Here is a 22,767-nt window from a genome sequence, read left to right as displayed (position 1 = left end):
TGGCAAATATCAACCCGTTCTCACCAAGATGCGTACAAATGACACGCAGTGTGATTATCGTGCAATAGATACGCCAAATTCCGATTTTGCGTGCATATGATACGCCAGTCCTTCCCATTCACTTATATGGCGAATCGTTTCGTGACGTTTTATTTATTGTTTTCTCATTTGTTTTCTGTTTTTTAAACCATTTTCGCTTGGGTTTAGGGTTAGATTTCACATTTGTTTAAGCAGGTTATTTAATATACAGGTTTCTTCAAGTTTTTATCTATATTTAAGCCATGGTCGCTTGGAGTTGGGTTTAGAGTTAGGGTTTGGGTTAGGATGTCATTTTTATATAACAAAAAGTTGTTCTAACCCTAAACCCAAGCGAAAATGGTAAAAAAAAACAGAAAACAAATGAGAAAACAATAAATAAAACGTCACGAAACGATTCGCCATATAAGTGAATGGGAAGGACTGGCGTATCATATGCACGCAAAATCGGAATTTGGCGTATCTATTGCACGATAATCACACTGCGTGTCATTTGTACGCTTTTTGGTGAGAATGGGTTGCAAATATATACCTTATTGTTGTTTTTGAGAAACAAAAGAGATATTAAAGAGATAATAAATGTTAAAAATAATAAATGCTACTCTATAGGTACTCCAGATAAACATCAGAAATGCAGAAAAAGCTTGTGTTATGGGAGCTTTAACAGTTACAACTTTTGATTTAGTAAATGCAAAAATTATTATGAACTAAGATTAGTAAATGCTGAAAAAGTATTACTCATTGTTAGTTAATGTTAGCTACCGAATTAACTAATACAACCTTATTGTAAAGTGTTACCAAAAGCATTGGTTCATAATGCATTCTTAAGTTATCCCCAGTACATTGCTCCATGATATAGTTTTGTAATGCTACAAGCATAGCAGATCTTAACCATCCATGAAACAAAATCAATTTACTATGCGTTGCCTACAGCCTCACATTGACCTCAAAAAAACATCAACAATTCAGACGTGCTAAAGCTGCATGTAAGAAACGCAAATGTTTATTCTACCTCAACAAAAACCAACGTGGTTAATAAACTGATTTCACAATGTTCGTTTGCATTTGTTGGGTCAGTGTAAACTAACCTTTACATGGCTTAACAATAGTAAAATCAGAAATATGGTCAGCCTCTTGTTTATTTCTTGGATCATTCAGATGTTTTCACAATGCAAATGTTAATACTGTGCTATTAGAAACCAGAGTAATCCAGAGGTTGACATTTCCATACACACATTTCTGCTCCACTGGACTGATGCCATTAAGCGTGAGATCATGCGTGCCAGTAGCTCGTGCCCACCGAGAGACCATCAAAGTTCTGCCCACTGCAAATCAGAGCACAGAGGACAACCAATTACATCCACCACGACCTTTCCTGATGCGATGATGTGCTCCAAGGTCTCTGATAAGCACTGATGCACTGACACTGCAAAACTGTTGTGTTGTGTTTTGTGATGTGATGTTTGTTGCATGTGTGCATGCAAGAAATCACTGACAACCTGTGATGAACGGTTTATTCTTTATGGAAGTGCCAGAGTTTTATTGGAAGATTTTCTTCTAAATGAATTGTGATTTCAAACCCTTGTGAATTCATTCATATAACACTAAACATAAAATGTTGGGTTGTTTAACTCATGGTTGGGTAAATATCGAAAAGAACCAGTGGTCCGGGGACTTCTCTCCCGAGAGGCAAGAACTAAAAATGTGTTCCGAGTGTCGTGTGAGCGGCTCGTCGCGGAAAAATATGTGTGTTCCGAGTGTCGTGTGCGCGGCTCATTGCATCAAAATGTGTGTTCCGAGTGTTGTGTGTGCAACTCTCTGTGTCAAAATGTGTGTTCCGAGTGTTTTCTGTGCGGCTCCTCACGTAAAAATGTCTGTTCCGAGTGTTGTGCGCATGGCTAGTTGGGTCAAAATGTGTGTTCCTAATATTGTGTGCACGGCTCGTCGCGTCAAAATATGTGTTTCGAGTGTCGTGTGTGCGGCTCGTCTTGTCAAAATATGTGTTCGGAGTGTCGGGCGTGCGACTTGTAGCTTAAAAATATGCGTTCGGAGTATCGTGCATGTGGCACATCGCGTCAAAATATGCGTTCGGGGGGTCGTGCATGTGGCTCGTCGCGTCAAAATATGCGCTCGAAGTGTCGTGTGTGGGGCTTTTCGCGTCAAAATATGCGTTCTGAGTGTCTTGCGTGCGGCTCGTCGCAACAAAATGTGTGTTCGGAGTGTCGTGTTTGCGGCTTGTCGCTTAAAAATATGCATTCGGAGTGTCGTGCATGTGGCACATCGCGTCAAAATATGCGTTCGGAGGGGGGTCTTGCATGCGGCTCGTCGCGTGAAAATATGTGTTCTGAGTGTCGTGCGTGTGGCTCGTCACGTAAAAATATGCATTTGGAGTGTCGTGCGTGCTGCTTGCCGCGTCAAAATTATGCATTTTGGAGTGTCGTGCGTGCGGCTCGTTGTGTCAAAATATGCGTTTGGGGTGTCGTGCGTGCGGCTCGTCGTGTCAAAGTATGCGTTCGAAGTGTGGTGCCTGCGGCTCGTTGCGTCAAAATATGCGTTCGGAGTGTCGTTTGCGCGGCTCATTGCGTCAAAATGTGTGTTCCGAGTGTTGTGTGTGCGGCTTGTCTCGTCAAAATATGTGTTCGGAGTGTCGTGCGTGTGACTCGTTGCATCAAAATATGTGTGCGGAGTTTCGAGCATGTGTCCAGTTGCATCAAAGTATGTGTTCGTAGTGTTGTGCGTGGGGCTCGTCGCGTCAAAATATGTGTTCCGAGTGACATATGTGCGGCTCGTCACGTCAAAATATGTGTTTGGAGTGTTGTGTGCATGGCTCGTCACGTCAAAATGTGTGTTCCGAGTGTCATGCGTGCGGCTCGTCGTGTCAAAATATGCGTTCGGAGTGTCGTGTGTGCGGCTTGTTGCGTCAAAATATGCGTTCGGAGTGTCGTGCCTGCAGCTCGTTGTGTCAAAATATGCAGGTAGATTCAATACAAAGTCACTGCAAAGCCGCAAATAAACACAAACTCGTACAGGGCGATGCAAATGATGCAAATTGGGTGACACGATTGGCGCGAAAAACATGCTATTCACCTCAAAGTTATTTGTGCAAAATATTCAGCCCAAGCTAAAAAAATTCACATCAAGAGCGAGGAACATTAGCATTTGGTGTGTACGCAGCATTATAAATAAACCCATGGTTAATTAAAAAAGGCTCACAAAAATTGGCCACAAGTAAAGTGCACAAGTGTACGCAAAAAAAGTTCAGCCCCACACCCGAAAAAGTTTTACACTTGTGCACTTTATTTGTGTTCTCTGCATAAAACATTTTCTGAGCTTTTTTGTCTTTTTTATGTGTAGCTCTTTTTGTATTTAAACATTATTAGAAGTTAAATCATTTATTCAGTATTTTTTTTTTAATTTTGCACTGAAATGTTTCTTCACTGACTAAAACTTCAGCCCGAAATCAGCTTAGCACAACGCGGGTCACAGCGTTCCTCCACATCAAAGCCATGCACGTTGATAGCGCCTCCAGACAATCCAAATCTGACCTTTACATTTAAACTGTGGGGAAGAGTTTCAAATCGCCAGCGATTTAGACACACAAACACACACAGACGAACCTTCACCACAGGCCAGTAGTGCGGCTGGCCCAGTAGTTTAGTGATAGCGGGGATGCCGTAATGCAGCCGCACTGCATTCTGTGCCAGCTCCGCGTCGGGGTGACGGCTCGTGAGATGACGCAGGGCGCAGACGGCGGGCTCGGCCACGTCTTCTTTCTCTCCTGCCCGAAGCACAGCGTGGATCAGAGCCTCGACGCCACCGCTCTGAGCGACCAGGGCCTTGTTGCGTGCGTTGTTGCAGGTGAGGTTTGACAGGATGCCCGTAGCACAGGTCAACATGTTCACATCATCCGAGCCGAGCTGATTCACTAAGATTTGCAGAAGACCATCGAGACCTTCCTGGATGGACATAACAGGAGAGGATGTTAACAAAATTTTTGATAATACAGTTTAATTCTATAAAAAAAAATCTTCTTTTTGTCTTTGTCACGTTGGCTGACATGTATTGTTATTAATTATTAATAAGCACAAGGCTCGAGCCAACATGCTTCTTTGTCTTTTGAGACATTTTTGACTGAATACCAAAACTATAAATATTCATTAAACATTTCGGAAATCCAAATCATGTGTATGAATTGTGTATGAAATGCATTTTTCATGCATTTTTGAATGAATTATAGATCTTAAACTGATATCACATCTCTGACCCATTTAGCATTTTCCTTTTCATGCATTAAATATGACCAGCAACAGACAACCTTCATATTCATCATAATTTATAACATAAACCCCCCAACATTTTCAAATGGTTCACATAAAAAATGACATTTCAGAAATCCGACTGTCATAACGGCTAATGATGGCTGATGGGAGCGCGACAGTGGGACGGGAAGACCCGGATAAAGAACAAATGACAGATGAAAGGCAGTGGAAAAGTGAGATAAGAGCGGACGCTGTGTACATTCAGGATCGCTGGAATAAAACCACATGAACGTCAGCCGAGAGTGACAGCACTGAAATACAGACATTCATATTCCAGACGCCTTTCACCAGCGCAGCACAAGACGTGCCTGTTAATAATAGACGATTTTCTTTCTTGAATTTAATAATATGGAAGAAATGATAACCTGTTTTTCATTTATTGCGCATTTTCTGGGCCATTGAATTCGTCGTATAAAAGATTGTGCCGGTTAGAAACAATTATAAAAATCACAACTTGTCTGCATTGTATAAAAGTTTTCTCCTGAAAGTACAGAAAAAATTATTCAGACTACATAAAAGCTGTTTTCTATGGGTTGATATTCTTTGCACATTTCTTTAGGCAAATATGAAAATGTTTTATTTTTAGATTTATTTACATTCAGCCTACTAATTTAATTACAATTACTGAGACTATAGATGCACTGATATTTCGCCCAATAATCTGTATATATGCATTTTTGGTCGTTGGTTAAAAACACGCAGATAGTCATGGCGGATATATTCTGTCAATCAAAACAGGAAAGTGCCACATTGAGCTCTGTGTATAGAAAATGTTAATTTTCTTACATTTTTTTTACTTTAATGTTTAGTTATTGCATGTTACTAACCACCAAACTATCTGCATCAGCAGATATCATTCTAAATAATCATATTGGTGGAAAAATGTAATATCGCTACATTTCTAACTACCCCTCATGACAACTTACATGTGACAATAGGCCCCGGTATATTTTACATGCAGGAACAACAATAATTCCAACATTAAGCAATAACGGGGCTGTTATATCAAAATATCTTTTACATTTTTCACATTTCATGCCAAGCTTGCCAAGACATGATTTCATGAGTTTAATGATTTCCAGAAAATGTTCTTAAAATATATAAACATAAAATATAGCAAATGAAAGAACAGACCCTCTGCCTTCAAACAACAAAAATTTTTCATCATCCCTTCATTTGTTTTCTTTTGGGTATGGGTAGGTTTCTTCAAATACATAATAATTCCATATTTTGGGAAGGACTTTTGATACAGATCAGATGCAGAGCGATCCTCAAAACTTACATGGACATACAACTGTTTGCCTTAGGGCGATACATCCAGGTTTTATAAGTTGGATAATAGCGGTATTGTGGAAAGCCGGGAATACACGTTATTGGCAGGGAAGTGTTTTCTCTTAATTGACGAGTTAACTCGTCAGTGGCGGGGAAAGAGTTAACAGGAAGTCAGGTCACTCTGCCAATTTTGTCCCTGTCCCAAATGGCACACTCCGGACTTCTGGTCCTCCTCAGAGTCCACACTTTGATGACACATGTAGTGCAGACTTAAGGGACCCTTGATGCGAGTCCACGTGGATGCAGAGGAATCGTATTTTGAGACAGACTCGAGGGTCCGGCTGGAAATAGTAAGAGAAGTTGCCCGTCAGTGTGAACTCCTCCCTTTCGTCGTCCGATTGGTCTGATTGCTCTTTTACAAGGACTTCTGGGTTGGTAAAGTGTGCGAAGCCTGCTGCAGTGCAGACTTCGCTGAAGACTGCATCAAGGGGGCAAAGGGGGCGGTGATGAGCACACTTCAAAGCGTAAAAATGACAGATGGGACACCCTACGGACTCGTAGACTAAGCCGGCATGCGCAATTTAAGGCCATGAGACTGAAAGTCCACATGAAGTGCGCCATTTGGGACAGGGCCATATTTGCAATGCCTACGGGTCTTGTTAAGGATTCCGTTTGACGATTGGCTCTTTTTACTGGGAGGCGGGACTACAGCAGCCATTCTGACTGTTGCGGTCTCCCCCATTCATAGCAATACCAGTGACGCATCTTGTTAATATTAAATATCATTTTCTCATTATTTGCTAATGCTAGTTTCCTAAATGAAAGTGAAAAGTGAGAAATGTTTTGTTAAGTATGGCAACCCATATTAAAATGTGACCTAGGATTAAAGGAAAACACCACCGTTTTTCAATATTTTACTATGTTCTTACCTCAACTTAGACAAATTAATACATACCTATCTTTTTTCGATGTGTGCACTTAATCTTAGCGTTACAGCATGTCATAAATATGTTAGCATTTAGCCTAGCCCCATTCATTCCTTAGGATCCAAACAGGGATGAATTAAGAAGCCACCAAACACTTCCATGTTTTCCCTATTTAAAGACTGTTACATGAATAGTTACACGAGTAAGTATGGTGGCACAAATAAAAACAGCGATTTTTTTAAGCGGATAAAAATGAGAACTATATTGTATGGCGAAAGAGCACTTAGTTTGCAGCACTTCGACCTCTGCACGCAGTAACATCAACTCCTGTGAACTCCCCCCTCTCTCGCTCAAACTTGATAAAAGATGAAAAAAGATAGGTATGTTTTAATTCATCTAAGTTGAGGTAAGAACATAGTAAAATACTGAAAAACGATGGTGTTTTTTTTAAGGTGTCTTGCTCAAGGGCGCCACAGTCGCAACCTGCAGGCCGTGAGACTTGAACTGGCGACCTTCAGGTTACAAGCTAGGCTATGGCTGCCCTCCAAAATGTTGTGGATGTTTGCATGGCTGTTGATAAGGGGCTGCTAAAGTAAACTGAGTGGTTGCTTACATGCATAAGTCTCTATTAATCCTCAGACATATGCTTGCCTTAGCAATTCTAATAAAAAATGTCTATCTATTGACTTTCTGGTCAATTAAAACAGCTAGTTGACCTGTTTGGTTGCAGCGTCAGAAAGATTACGTAGAGTCCACAGGCAGTTCTGCGTCAGCCGCTGACTTGATCCTGTGAGATGTTGGCCGAGGGCCTGCATACCTCCTGCCAAACAGAGAGAAAACACTTTAGACTCCATATTTATCAGACTCGTCGCTATCAAAAGTAGGAAGCGGACTATCCAGCAACACAGCCTGTCTGTATTTCGACGACTGTCTGCCAAAAGGAGAGAGGTGTTTTTTGGAGCTAGTGCGGATAAACTAAAAGCCACATGGCTTAGAAAGATAAAATGATGAAAGGAGATTAAGAGACATCTTTAAAAACGTCCTTGCTGATCCTTGAAGACGGATCGTGAACTTCACAGTGCACAGGGAAAGTCCTGTTATAACTCTTTTATGAGATCAACCACCGTTGTGTATTAATACACTTAAAGGTTAATATTAATAAAGTCAAACCTGTACACCGTTATCATGACTGCATAATACACAGATTGTGCTTCTGTGGAACAGATTTGATATAGATGGATATTTAAAAAGTTATTATATTCGTTTTAATGGAAAATTGACTTCATTAACATATCAATAGCTGATTCAACAATGTGACCTGCCTGTGAAAACCCATCTAAAGTCAACACAGACTCACCAGCTTCAACAATAGCCGGTTTGTTGCTCGGACAAACAGAGAGAACCTTCAAAACTCTACTGGTGGTCCACAAAAGCTTTTCATAGTTGTAGTTTCTCATAATGAACACCAAACTTTCCGGCCCACCGTTTGCCAGGATGATCAACTGTTCAAACAAAGAAAAAGTTATAACTTCATAAGCTCAAACATGCACAATATCGGTAATCCACATAATCAAATTCAAGAATTATTTCAGCTACATCCAATAATTTCAGGACTGTATGAAATCTAGACAATCCCTACAAAAACAAAAAGAAAACTAAAGCATAGTAGAGAAAGATTGCAATCACCTTAACTTTCCTCACGTTTGGTGCAAATTATAGTTTGGATGTAAAACTGAACTTGAAGGCATTTAAGAGAAAGTCTACCTTGCTCTCCTGGTTGCCATAAGAAAGCAGCTGCAAGCAGTCTGTGGTGATGGCCAAGAATTTGGGGTTGGTCTTCTTCAGCAGTGGCACCATCCTCTGAAGACCATCGGCCAGACGAACGGCCATCTTGGCTCCTTCCTGGTGCAGTAACAGGTTGTGTAATGTGGTAATGGCATAAAACAGCACTGACTCCATGGGTGAACTAAAGAAACAAGAGAATATTCACAACATTTTAGTCATATTGTTATTATATTCCTATAGATGGTGTACTTTTTTTAAAATTTATATTTATTTAGCAATTACAGCCATCATACAGTAGTTAAAGTAGAGTCAGTGGCATCACCCAGCAGGGGTGCATTTCCCAAAAACATTGTTAGGGGCCGTTTACAAATCGCGTCTTTTGCGCGCTCAAGTTCAATAATTTAAAATTAGGCGCGCCGTATGCACGCTCATAATGGAAGCCACACGTCCACACCACATCAAGTTAAAAACATCTCAACTTTTCAGAATGCTACAAGCGCACCGCAGGTCATGTGACAAGAACCTACGCGCCTAGTGTTTTCCACATGTTTTTGCCGCTACATGTGAATGGCCCCTTGAGTGATGTAAGCTAAATCCGTGTGGAAAACGTAACCGTCTGTTGGTTCTTGACCTGCGGTGTGCTTGCGGCATTCTAGAAAGTTGAAATGTTTTTACCTCGATGCGGTGCGGACGCACCTGGAAAAAAACGAGTGCATTGCACCACTTGCGCTTCGCTTTCAATATGAGCGCCCATACCGCGCGACTACATTTAAATTAACAACCTTGAGCGGGCTAAAGACGTGAAATGTGAATCGCCCCTTAGTCAACTATGTTTACAAATTCCATAGTTCTGCGTTAGTATAACATGTAGAATTACATAGATCATGCTTTTGGATATTGTATATCCATCATTCCAAATATAAAAAATTTCCATGTCGTTGAATTTCTAAAAAGAATTATAGCGCTGCTTTTAAAGAGTGCTCATGTGTGAAGTTCATGGTCTTATATGTTTGGAAGAACCCTGAGTGATGCAAGCAAAAACGTGCGATTGAATGAAACTTCGGAAATAAAAGTTTTTTTTTTGTAGGCTAATCCGGAAGTTAGCGAGATAATGGTTACCTTGCAAAAAAGCCCATTAATTTTCCCATAGACTTTTGGATTAATGCAAAAAATAAGATCTCTGTTAAACAAAAGTTTATGACACTTTATGAATTTAGTCAAAATAAGCCATTTCTAGTAAACACATTTACACTTCAAAATTCATACAATTTTTATTCATCTGTAAAAATTATCTAGTTGGACAAAACGTGTCCCGCTAACTTCCGGTTTGGCATCCCTGCGGCACCCTATAAAGCAAACAACGGAGAATACAGGGAAAGTAATCTGTAGATGTCATGTTCATTATTTGCAGCAATAATCTGATAATAATTCGATTTCGAACGAAAATGAGTAGACTTTATTGATTCAGACAAACACATTTTCGGATATTTTAGAAAATGTTTTAGATCTTTCAGATGATTAACTGTAATGTTACGGGGTCCACCCATAGTCCACGACCTTCAAGTCCAAAAAAAGTGCGTCCATCCTTCACAAATTAAATCCAAACGGCTCCAGGATGATAAACAAAGGTCTTCTGAGGGAAATCCGCGCGGTGTTGCTGTAGAAATATCCACATTAAAAACTTTATTAACGAAAATAACTATCTTCCGGTAGCGCCGCCATCTTAGACTCCTCTGTATTCAGGAGAGAGTATTAGCGTAGTGTACGCACTTTTCTTAGTGACGTATGACAAATTCGGAGGGCGGGGGCACAGAGCAGCAGCAGAGTAGCCTCCGTAGGCTGCGTAAGCTCTCATCCTGAATGCGGACGTGACTAAGATGGCGGCACTCCGGAAGGTATTTATTTTCGTTAATAAAGTTTTAAATATGGATATTTCTACAACAACACCGCGCGGATTACCCTCAAAAGACCTTTGTTTATCATCCTGGAGCCTTTTGGATTTAATTTGTGAAGGATGGACGCACTTTTTTGGACTTGAAGGTCGTGGACTATTGGTGGACCCCGTAACATTACATTTAATCAACTGAAAGATCTAAAACATTTGATAAAATATCCGAAAATGTGTTTGTCTGAAAAACGATGGACATATGCATCTCAGACAGCTTGGGGGTGAGTAAATCATGGGTTTGATATCATTTTTGGCCGAACTATCCCTTTAAGAGTCATTTATAATGTGCAATTAAAAAAGCAACACTCGTTAAAAACAATGATTCAAACTATTCTTTACTATCATGAAAATACCTGAAACAATTTTTAGAACGGCGATCTAAATATTCTTATAGACATTTCCTGGAAAAGTGTTTGTAATGCTACTTTTTCTGTGGCACAATTGGAGTTTCTGCACTAGAGCGCCCTTTGACTTTTGGATGTGCCCGGATTTCACCGCAATTCATTCAAATTCATTCATTGAGAAAACACGCATTTGCACGATTAATCGTTACAACCCTACGATGATCCATAAGGTCTAATGTATTTTTGTTGGCTAAGAGGATAAAAGAAAAAAAAAAATGCTGAACTACATTACACATTTCACCTTGAAAGACCCGGCCTGGTATTGAAGCAGGTGCAGGTTAAAAACAAATCCTAACAGATATTGGCACCGTATCCTTGAGCAAGACGTTTAACTACAGTTTGCTCCAAGGGGAAATGGCTTAATATAGTGATACTGCATCAACGTTACACGGGCTCCGGTCCAGTGGTCATAAACATTCTGTTTCGCTCTATTATCTCAACATCTTTCCAAATGGCTTTTTTGACACTGCGATTTTCCCATCACGGTCCAAATATATCCCTGTAAAATACAGCTCTGCAGAAGCTCTGCTACGGGTCTCTCTCTAGACACTGGTACAGGAGGTGTAGTTTTGATATACGTGAACAGGACAGGACACCGTGTACTGCTATAGTACTGCTTAGTCACAGCATTTATCACAATGCAGCACAGACCTGCTCCAAATCCTATTCACAGTATAAAGAGAGAATTAGGTTAACAGCAGGCAAACAATCATGTAGTGGAAAAGCTGAACCGGCACAATAGCTAACTTTGAATTTAGGTTGTTCTGACCTTAACTTGTCTTAGGAACAGTAAAAGTAACTGGCACTGATTTGGGAAGTATGATTGTTGATACAGTAGTTATTAACCCTCTAGAGTCATTTGGATTATTTTAATGATGGATGTACGTGTTGATACGTAAATGAATCGGTCAGATGACTCACTGAATCAAATCAGTTGACTCGCTCACTTGGCGTAGTGCAGGCTTGGCTTAGTGCACAACTGTGTCATGTGTGTGTTAATATTACACACTAACTAACCTGAGCATGCGCACTAGCGCGGGAATGCCGCCGGATTTGAAGATGGCCAGCAGGCCCTCGCGCTGATGGGAGAGGCTGTGCAGAACACTGGCGGCGCACCGAGCCGTTTCCAGATCTCCGGTGCTCTGCATGGCTCTCACCACAGCAGCGATCATCTGTGGAGACTGGATGAGAACGCGACGAGACGCTTCCTTCCTCGTCAGCTGGTTTACAATGAGGGCAGCCTTGTTTACCACCACCTACAGTGATAACAGTTAACTTAAATGTTAATTTCTATGAAAGAATATATGTGATATACAATATATATTCAGTTGATCAAGTCATATGTTCATTCGCACCTGGTCCTCATCGGCCAGCAGTTTGGTGAGTTCTGGTACAGCCCGTGTGGCCAGCTCAGCATCATCTTGATAGTTTATGAGATGGACGATGGCTGTTTTTAGGAGCTGTGAGGGTTCGGCCAGTCTCTGGACATTGGTGGGCTGGTCTGGGTTGCTCTGCGTGGTGAGGGCCGTCTCTCCCTCCACAAGAGTCTCAGGGAACATAGCAGCACGTACTCTCTGAGCCCGAGTCAGACTGTATTGGGCTTCGATATCTGAGTACAGACAGAAGAAAAACAAAGAAATGGTCGAAGGTAAAATCATTGTAAAGCAAGAGGGTTCAGTTTTAAGGAAAAGTGGTACAAAATTAGACATTTTATATTTAATTATATTACTAACACTTTACAATAAGTTTATATTTGTTAACATTATTCAAAGTATTAGCTAGCATGAGCAATAGAGTTTTTCAGCATTTATACATTTTTGTTAATGGGCGGTCACACTAAACTTTGAACATGCAAATATTTTTTGGACGTAACTTAGAATATGGAAGGGGCACTCTTAAACCATCTTTGCTTTTCAGTAGAGAGAAAGGGCATGTACATGTACAGGATACAAATTTGCTGGTCAGAGTTTACAATTCTTGAACCTTCACAGCGAAATGCAAAATATCTTCGCATGAGCTTGCGTTTCTAGGCAGACGGATTTGCATGCATATTAGGACACATATCTAATGGGTTTTGTCTGCCAGAAAGTGCGATTGCAATTCATTTTGCAAAACTTATGGGTCTGGTGTACCAAGGAGGATTAGGGCCAAGCTAAAATAAAAAAATAAAACCATCTCGAGAATAAAGTTATTAAAATGCGAGAATAAAGTCATTATTTAACAAGAAAAAAGTCAGAATAAATAAAATTTTGAGAATAAAGTCATTATTTAACGAGAATAAAGTCGTTATTTAAAGGAACAGTATGTAAGAAATTTATATCAATTAATTCTTTCCCCGCCATTGACGAGATATCTCGTCAATTAAGAGAAATCGCTTCCCCGCCAATGAAGAGATTTTCCGTCTTTCCGCAATACCGCCATTATCTTCCGCAACTTTTTAAACCCGGAAGTATTGCCCAAAAAATGGAATTATCTCTGCTTTTTGCTCAAAATGTGGTGTTTTTGCAGAAACCTACCCATATTCAAAAGCTGATTGCAAAAGAACCACTAAAGGTAGGATGAAACGTTTTTTTTTTGTTTGAAAGCAGAGGGTCTGTTCTTTCATTTGGTATATTGTATGTTTATATATTTAAAGAAGAACATTTTCTGGAAGGCATTAAACTTTGATGAAAATCATGAAAAACGCTGGCGCTGGCTGGCAACTTTTTTAAAAAACGCTGGCGGTGAAAGAGTTAATTGTAAAATGGCCCTGATATGTCACTAGACATTAAGAAAACATTTTCATTTCAAATACTTATATCACTGACAAAAGTAGTTTGGCCAGGATATTGTCATTTAAAAAGTGGAGTTGCAGCCCTCAACTGATGTTTATGTTGTCATTTTGTGTATTGGCCACCAGTTGTGTGATTGCAGTACCAGTTTTAGCCACAAGTTTTGTGATTGCAATACCAGTTTTGGCCACAATCCTACAGTTCCTTTAACGAAAATACGTTATTTAAAGGGATAGTTCACCCAAAAATGAAAATTCTGTCATCATTTACTCACTCTCATGTTGTTACAAACCCACATAAATTTCATTGTTCTGATGAACACAAAGGAAGATATTTTGAGAAATGTTTGTAATCAAACCATCCGTGGACCCCATTCACTTCCATAGTAGGAAAAACGAATACTATGGAAGTAAATGGGGTCCACGAATGGTTTGATTATGAACATTTCTTAAAATATCTTCCTTTCTGTTCATCAGAACAAATAAATTTATAAGGGTTTGTAACTACATGAGGGTGAGTAAATGATGACAGAATTTTCATTTTTGGGTGAACTATCCCTTTAACAACTTTATTCTCGTTAAATAATGACTTTATTCTCGAAATTATATTTATTCTGACTTTTTTCTCGTTAAATAACATTCTCGCATTTTAAAGACTTTAATCTCAAGATGGTCTTAATTTTTTTATTTTAGCTTGGCCCTAATCCTCCTTGGTACTGGTGATTTATTGGGCTTTTAATTTTTTTTTTATGAAAATAAGGAAACCAAAATAAAGAAATTGAGGATATAATTAACACTGCTTTATTTTATGAAATGTAAAACGGTCTTTAGTATGGACTAACAGTATTTAAATGCTGCAACTTTAAAAAAACAAAAAGTTAAAAATATTTAAATGGGTGACTAAGTTTTACTGGAAAGATTTGTATGCATGTTTGTTTTTGTAAACAAAGAACTGGAATACTCAACTTCATAATTATCAAAATATTAAATATGTTTGGGATTTTTAAAATGAGTAGAAAATGCATTAAATTTCATGTCATTTCATTCTTGTGAAATTAACAAACCACTTAGGCCCAATCCCAATTCTATTTTATACCCCTCCCCCTTGCCCTTACCCCTACGCCTACCCCTTCCAACAGAGTGTCAAGGGCTGAAAATATTCACCTAAGAAGTGGGACACCACTACTAGACCGCTACACGTCATCATAAGTCGTTGCTAGCTCCTACGTCATAGATGCTCCGATGAAATAATACAATAACATTTTATATTTATTGAAATTATTTAAAAAAACATATTTTGTGGAACTATCACATGGTCAATAACATTAGCAAATATTTTTCATGGCGATTTTTACAAATCTTTTTTCTGAGAACATAACCGTATACATAAAACAAGTTATTATTTGTGATTAAAATACTTTTTAATGTCCAAAAATACTTACATTTATGGGCCATATTGGAAATGTATCATACCCCTTCGTCTGAAGTATGGTCCTGAAAAATCTTCGTTTGAAGGGCTATCTGGTCCTTACCCCTACTCCTTCCCCTTCAGCCAAAAGAGAATTGAGACACCCCTACCCCTTCATGTGAACGCGCAAAACAAAGGGGAATTTAGTTTGTTTTAAATAAGGAGCCTGACTTGTCAGCATTGCGTCAAGTTTAAACGCATCATCCATTTTGCAACGTTTCACATCACGATTGCGGTTCGATTTCGATTAATCGCCCAACCCTAATGTGTATGAATGGAAGTCAATGGAATGAAAAGTGTAGTGTGACCACAGCTTTAATGCCAGTACAATTGTTCATGTTAGTCTGCTGCTCATTAACTTTTGTTAACATTTACAACTTTTGATATTAATAAATGTGTTAGTAAATGCTGAAATTAACATTAACTAATTCCTCAGAAAAATTGTTTATTGCTAGTTCATGTTAGCTGATGCATTAACTTATGTTAACAAATACAACCGTATTGTAAAGTATTACCATTATAATAATAACAACAAACCAAATTTTTAACAATAAAAACATAACAGTGTGTCGTGCATCCTGACTTACTAACACAGTTAAAGAGTCTGGATTTCTTATACGAGTAGTATTTCTGTGTCAAATGCACTTTGTGGGGTTTGTACAAGTTTCGTAAAGTTTTGAAAATTAAATCTGTTGTGTATGCAGTGCAGGAAGTACAGTGGAAGTCCTTATATGGGCACTTCACCAGGAATAGTGCATGCAAACACAAACCAAGGTCAGCTTCCCTAAGAACCCAGCATTATGGAAACAATGGATATAGTTTGTTTAGCTGGGGTATCAGGGTAGTTGTTTGTGTGTGCTTTTTAACGCTGAATTTTATTGAAATGCTCGAAGGCGGCAAGCAAAACTGCATCAAATGTCTGTTAATTTTTGCTAATCGGCATGTTAGTGCATATAATGTAAAAAAAAAAACATGTAGTGAATCATCATAAGTTATCCAGAGATAGCGGGATAATGTTTTGTGTGTTGCTTGCTCGTGACTCTGTACGCCTCCATGAGTTTTTCCGGAAAGTAGTGGCTGATCTGTCTTTTATAAATCTGATAAAACTAAAGACTCTTTGGAGATACGATAGATGCAGTACTCAAGAATAACATGAGATTAGCAGAAACTGTCTGTAATATGTGAGCTTTGATATAATTTATATGGCTTTAGTATTTCATTACAGATATGTAGAATTGAAATGATGTTTAAGCTCATGCATGCTATAAACATCCCTCATTCAGTCAGATTTCATAAAAAAGTGTCATGGGGTTTACTGTTATTTAGTTTAAGAACTCAGTCGAGCATTTAATGAAGTATTTCACAGTGCAATGCGCTAAAAAAAACATGGTTCAGGTCTCATTTAATAACAAAACAGATTTACACAGACAAGCTGAGGTGGGAATGATAATCAGAGGAAAAGAGCAATCCACGCTGGAAGCATTCGGTGTGTCAGGCAGGGCTTCTGTTTGAACAGCAATAATGATCGAACCATAAAAAACCTACTGAACTGAGTTACCTGGATGAGTTTTTTAAATGTCAGTGGGTTTGGAATATAGGCAGAATATAAATTTTCAACATTTTTTCAAAGCTTGCAAGCACTTTGGAGCCAAGGTGAGGAATCCATTCGGAAATCCCCGGATATTTACAACCGAGTGCGCCAAGACTACAAAGAAAAATGAGAGCACCAAAGGAAAATGTAATACGCAGCTAAAATAAATGAAATAAATCTAAATAGTACAGATGTATTATATGGCTTCACATTGAAAGAGCACCTATTACGTTGCTAAAAATCTTTATTTTTAGCCGTTTCACTCGGATATACGACACGACAGGGAAAATAAGAAAAATCGCTACTTCCGTTCCATTGGACATCTAACCAAATCTCAAAATAAATGAAATAAAATGAATAAATAATTTTTTAATAAAAATAAACGTGGGCTACTCAAAGCCTGACTATATCGAGTCTATAGTTAACCTAGATCGGGTCTAGATAGTTCACTAGAAATCTAACACAATGCTCTACTAGTTGAACTGCATAAAATGCATAAAAGTAAATGTAAAGACATAAGAACATAATTTTCTGAGAGTTGAACAAATCCAGTGCAACTACACGGCTGATGTGGAATGTGGACTGAATGCCAATAAAGATGATATGAAATTTTGGAGGCCCTCAAGTAGTATAATTTATCAAAAAGTTTCCAAGGAGCGCAAAGACACCTTAAAAGCAAAGGCATTACCTGTGGCGTTCTCCACAGTGGTGGATGTGACTGTGAACTTTCTGCTACTGCATTCCAATTCTTCCTCATCGCGGATGGTGGTGGCTCCCGACTGTATCCCCGAGTCAGAGGCATAAAACGTCTGCCGCCACTGTTCTACCTTCACGGCTCCCTCCGGCTCATTCACTGCAGATAATCAGCATAAAAATGACTAAATATCCGCCAAAAGGCACACAGCTTTAAATGCCAAATATTTCAAATATCATCCGCCGATGCTTTTTTGATAACAAACTACTATAATGAAGATGGTAGCACAGATTCACTTTTAGTTATGATAAATCTCAATATTGCACAAACAAGCCTTAGAAACAAAATCTTAATACCTCCATTGTTTCTTCTAGATAATAATGAAGTAAAAGAAAATAAAGACTTATGTCTTTCGTCTGCAGTTGAAAATCAGACATTTTCAAATAAAGTCAGAAGATTTCTATATTAATGATTATTATATTATTATATTAAATAATACCCTGGCTTTTCCCAGCTTTATAATGGCTTTGGAAAGTGCCTCAATTTTGAAAGTTCCAAAAATCACATTTGTAAACACGCGTACGGCCAAAGTTTATAAAATTTGAAATATCAATCCTTCCATACAAAAATCCATCACTTCGCCTCAAAAGACATTTAAACTGTATGCATTAGTTTTTGATGAATGGATGGACGGATGGATGAATGCACTACAATGTAATGCCATTATAAAGCTGAAAAGAGCCAGGATATTATTTAATATAACTCCCACAGTGTTTGGTTGACAGAAGAAAATCATATACACCTAGGATGGCTTGAGGGTGAGTACACTCTGGGTAAATCTTCATTTTGGGGTGAACTATCCCTTTAACTCCTTCCCCGCCAGTGATTTAAAAAAAAAGTTGCCAGCCAGTGCCAGCATGGCCTTTTTTATGGTTTTCACAAAAGTGTAATGCCTTTCAGAAAATGTCCTTCTTAAAAATATATATACATACAATATATCAAATGAAAGAGCAGACCCTCTGCTTTCAAACAAATAAAGTTTCATCCTACCTTCATTTCCTCTCTTTTTATTACCTCTCAAATATGGGTAGGTTTCTTTAAAAACCAACATTTGAGCAAAAAGCTAAAATAATTGCATTTTTGTGAAGTACTTTTGTTAGAGATCAGGTTCAGAGCGATCCTCAAAACATACATACATTTGAGCTGTTTGCCCTATAATTTCGAGTTTTATAAGTTGCATAAGAGTGTTGCCACCTGGTGGATAATAGCAGTATAACAGATTGCCGGAAAAACTCGTCATTGGCAGGGAAGAGTTTTCTCTTAAATGACGAGATAACTCATCAATGGCGGGGAAAGAGTTAAATGAGACTATACTGAAAACATACAGATACTTACTTTGCAGTGACATCACCAGTGTCCAGCTTCAACCTGTGATGAAACATGAAGGAATGTGTTAGAGAGCATGGAGAGAGACGCAGTACAAATGCAGCGACCCAAAATGAGAACCAGAAGTGATAGGATGCACCAGTTTAGAGGTAAAGCACCAGTGGGACATAAAATAGCGAGCAGGCATTGCTATTTATAAAAGTACTGCATAGCACAATCCCACAAATCACAGTAGATTCCCTTAAGTGACATTTCAACCATTCATTTATAGTTTATAATTCAAGCAAAGCAGGTAGATGGGAATTTACAATTCATCTTCTGATGGACCAAAGAATCTTGCAAGTGTGTGTTTTTCTAATCCCTCATCTGTGCTTAATTTGTTAGAGGAGAGAGGGGAGGGCCATTTAAAGGGATAGTTCAGCCAAAAATGATATTAAACCCATGATTTACTCACCCCCAAGCTGTCCGAGTTGCATATGTCCATCGTTTTCAGACAAACTCATTTTCGGATATTTAAGAAAATGTTTTAGATTTTTCAGTTAATTAAATGTAACGTTACGTGATCCACGACCTTCAAGTCCAAAAAAAGTGCGTCCATCCTTCACAAATTAAATCCAAACGGCTCCAGGATGATAAATAAAGGTCTTCTGAGGGTAATCCACGTGGTGTTGTTGTAGAAATATCCATATTTAAAACTTTATTAACGTAAATAACTACCTTCCGGTAGCCCCGCCATCTTAGACTCCTCTGTATTCAGGAGAGAGTATTAGCGTAGTGTACGCACATTTCTTAGTGATGTATGACAAATTCGGAGGGCGGGGGCACAGAGCAGCAGCAGAGTAACCTCTGTAGGCTGCATAAGCTCTCATCCTGAATGCGGACGCGACTAAGATGCCGGCGCTACTGGAAGGTAGTTATTTACGTTAATAAAGTTTTAAATATGGATATTTCTACAACAACACCGCACGGATTACCCTCAGAAGACCTTTGTTTATAATCCTGGAGCTGTTTGGATTTAATTTGTGAAGGATGGACGCACTTTTTTTGGACTTGAAGGTCGTGGACCCCGTAACATTACATTTAATCAACTGAAAGATCTAAAACATTTTCTAAAATATCCGAAAATGTGTTTGTCTGAAAAACGATGGACATATGCAGCTCGGACAGCTTGGGGGTGAGTAAATCATGGGTTTAATATCATTTTTGGCCGAACTATCCCTTTAAGTGGTATGCCACCCTTTGTGCACACGTCAGGAGAGTTAGGATAGCTTTCGTTTCTATCCTCTATACTCTGTAACAGCTGTGCTCACACAGAAATTGACTTTCAAAAATAAACCTCTCCTGAGAAATGTTCGCTAAACAGCGACAACTTACCATCAGTCAGTGATGGAAACAATCAAGGGTTTCTGCTTCTCAATCTCCTCATACATAAAAACAACAAAAAGCAAAGATTCGCCCAGTCAAACATGATGCAAAAAAACTGTATTTGAATAAGAAAATAAAAATGTGTGGGGATGCATCATCCAACAACGAATTGTTTCGAGAGAAACATAAAAAAAGGCAATTTGGTTTGAAACCGATGACTAATTCATTTGATTTGTAATACCGCTTTGAACCTGCTTATGGCTGCACATCTGAAAAAATCTCATCCTACCTTCCTTTTTGTTCTCTTCTTTTTCAACCGAATCAGCCATATTAATTTGACGCCTTCTGGTTCACCTCGCTCCTTCCCAAATTTTCTCCTCAGTTTCCTTTACAAAACACTCTGTCATACACTACAGTTACCCGCTGTCCCCCATACGGCACATGGGATTTTATATTTAACTGTTATTATACAACATGCCCTGCATTACTCACTCTCATTAATCACATCAACATGAAGCTAGACATCATCACACACATACATTTGGCCTGCCTGGTCACATGCAACCAGAAACAATACCCATATAAGCCCTATACATCTGATACAAGAGAAGATGTCTAAAGCAATGAGCATCTATGAACAGTATTTGCACTGGTTGGCATTAACACGCATTAATTATGCATGCACTTATTAATTAAAAAGGGTTTCTGGGTTAAGCAAGGCTTAGGTGGAGGCAAGTATTGTCTTTTCCTTATCCTATTGTGTTTACATTACATGAGCTTTCATAATGGAAAATAATTTGTTTACTCACCTTCATGTCGTTTCAACCCATATAAAGTTTTGAATATGTGGATGCTTATAAGTGCAGGTACATTCAGTACTTTTTTGAAATGGTTATATTTTTATAATTTGAGTCATTGTCATGTATCACAAGATGTTATAGGCCATAAGAATATAATATTTTAAGTACAATTTGTCATAAATTGCTGAAAATCATGATTTCCTGATCAAACTCCATCAAACTCTGTTACCAAGGTGAAGTACTGTCCGTACACAGATATACTCTCTCTCTCTCTCTCTCTCTCTCTCTCTCTCTCTCTCTCTCTCTCTCTCTCTCTCTCTCTCTCTCTCTCTCTCTCTCATCAGGAAATTATTATTTTCAATTATATGACACGTTTTACAAAAATATTATATTGTTATGGTCTGCCCCAGTAACATTCATGACAATGAGTACCAAATTATTAAAATCATTCAAAATAAAACCATTTGAAAATGAAACCCAGAAAAAATAGTGACTTTGAACACCAAATGTACCTGCAATTATATAATCACCCATGTGTGAATCTGCCTACACTATTATGTGGGTTTATGCACTTGACTTCATATAAAGAGCTCAGATGCAAAAGCCGCTAAACAACCACCTCCATTAGCCATGTTTGAAAGATTTGCTCACAATGTAATGCTAACAGGAGTTAACTTACAGGCTGTGAGTCAAAGATGGAGAAATTATAATAATGTCGACACGTCAACAGAGATTTACGTTGGAGACGACAACTTGTGTCATCGTTTACTTTGGGGTTTGTACTTTTTGCACATCGTTAACATGTACTAATACACACACCCAAAAGAAAATGTAAAATCGGACCATGGTTGCACTTTAAAAGGGGTTCCCTTTCAGTCGGTCACTACGACGTCACGTCGTGACCGACGAATTGGGAACTCGCTTAGAGAGACCAATCTGCTTCGAATACTACTAAAACGCCAATGAACTTGGCATTGAGATATTTGCATAATGCTGGCGCCGCCCCGCCAGGTGCGTATATAAGCAGCAGGTGCAAATGAGGAAATTAGCTTTTTATCGCTTCGAAAGCCGGCAGTATCTGCTACCGAGAAGCTACTCTACTCTGGTGGGATTCGATTGCTGAAGTTGGTTGGACTAGCAGTACCACAGCGGACGCTTCGCTTAATTCCACGACTCTACATCTTTATTTTGTTTTGAGTTTAGTGTGTGCGTTGCCTTCCTGTGCGCTCATCAACTAAGCATCTGAGTGAATTTCCCTAAAAGAGTGATACGAGAGAGCTTTGTGCCTTGTTAAAGGCAGCCACTCTCTCGTATATCCGGACATCAGCGTCCTTTTCAGGATGGCTTTTCGTCCGTGCGATCTTGGGTGCGGCAAATACATGGGTCCGAAGGACGGTCACGAGCGTTGTCTTTCGTGTTTGGGCATCGAGCACGCAGAGGCAGCGTTCGCTGGGGGTAAGTGTTCTCACTGCGAGAACATGTCCCTTGTGGATTTGCGCAGACGGTTGTCTTTCCTCCGGGAAAAACGCAACCCTCGTCATGCGGGTGCTGAACGCCGCCACGGCGCGGCTGTGAAGCTCTCAAAAGACGACCTGCGCATCACTGTGCTGAGCCGAGCGGGGGATTCGTCCTCAGGCTCTCAGCCTCCTCATCCACAGCCGGTTGATGTGCCGATGGAGACTTCAGCGTCGTGTTCTACGATGTCTCTAGAATCCATCGTGCCGCCCTCCGGGTCCACCGACGCCGCAGCATCCGAGGGTGGGCCTCCTCCCCCTGACGTGGACCCCGACGCCCTTCCTCCCTCTGGTCGGGTTGGGACGCCGGAGTTCGATCCAGAGATGGTGGCCGTGCTCGCTCGAGCGGCGGAGACCGTAGGGTTAGAGTGGGTTCCCCCCCCTCAGCCCGAACCGTCCCGCCTGGATGATTGGTTCTTTGGAGCTGCCCGGGTTTCACAACCCTCTCCACCGGTGCCTTTCTTCCCCGAGGTGCACGAGGAGCTGACT

The 22,767-nt window shown here is 39.5% G+C and overlaps 1 protein-coding gene across 4 annotated transcripts in view; it reads right to left on the bottom strand.

Moving 5' to 3' along the window:
- jupb (junction plakoglobin b) overlaps positions 1-22,767 on the bottom strand; it is a 99,326-nt gene that overhangs the window by 16,964 nt on the left and 59,595 nt on the right. For all 4 annotated transcript variants that reach the window (XM_065286229.2, XM_065286253.2, XM_065286238.2 and 1 more), the window contains 8 exons: positions 18,609-18,641; positions 17,208-17,372; positions 12,046-12,299; positions 11,708-11,946; positions 8,318-8,519; positions 7,911-8,055; positions 7,270-7,373; positions 3,654-3,992 (listed from right to left, as the gene is read on the bottom strand). In XM_065286229.2, the coding sequence (XP_065142301.1) occupies positions 3,654-3,992; positions 7,270-7,373; positions 7,911-8,055; positions 8,318-8,519; positions 11,708-11,946; positions 12,046-12,299; positions 17,208-17,372; positions 18,609-18,621 (1,461 nt within the window). In that variant the 5' untranslated portion in view covers positions 18,622-18,641. The remainder of the gene's footprint in view (positions 1-3,653; positions 3,993-7,269; positions 7,374-7,910; positions 8,056-8,317; positions 8,520-11,707; positions 11,947-12,045; positions 12,300-17,207; positions 17,373-18,608; positions 18,642-22,767) is intronic.

This window comes from Paramisgurnus dabryanus, chromosome 19 (genome assembly GCF_030506205.2).
Source record: "Paramisgurnus dabryanus chromosome 19, PD_genome_1.1, whole genome shotgun sequence".
Lineage (NCBI taxonomy): Eukaryota > Metazoa > Chordata > Actinopteri > Cypriniformes > Cobitidae > Paramisgurnus > Paramisgurnus dabryanus.
The sequence above is the reverse complement of the archived record's forward strand: the minus strand, read 5'-3'. Positions and strand labels throughout refer to the sequence as shown.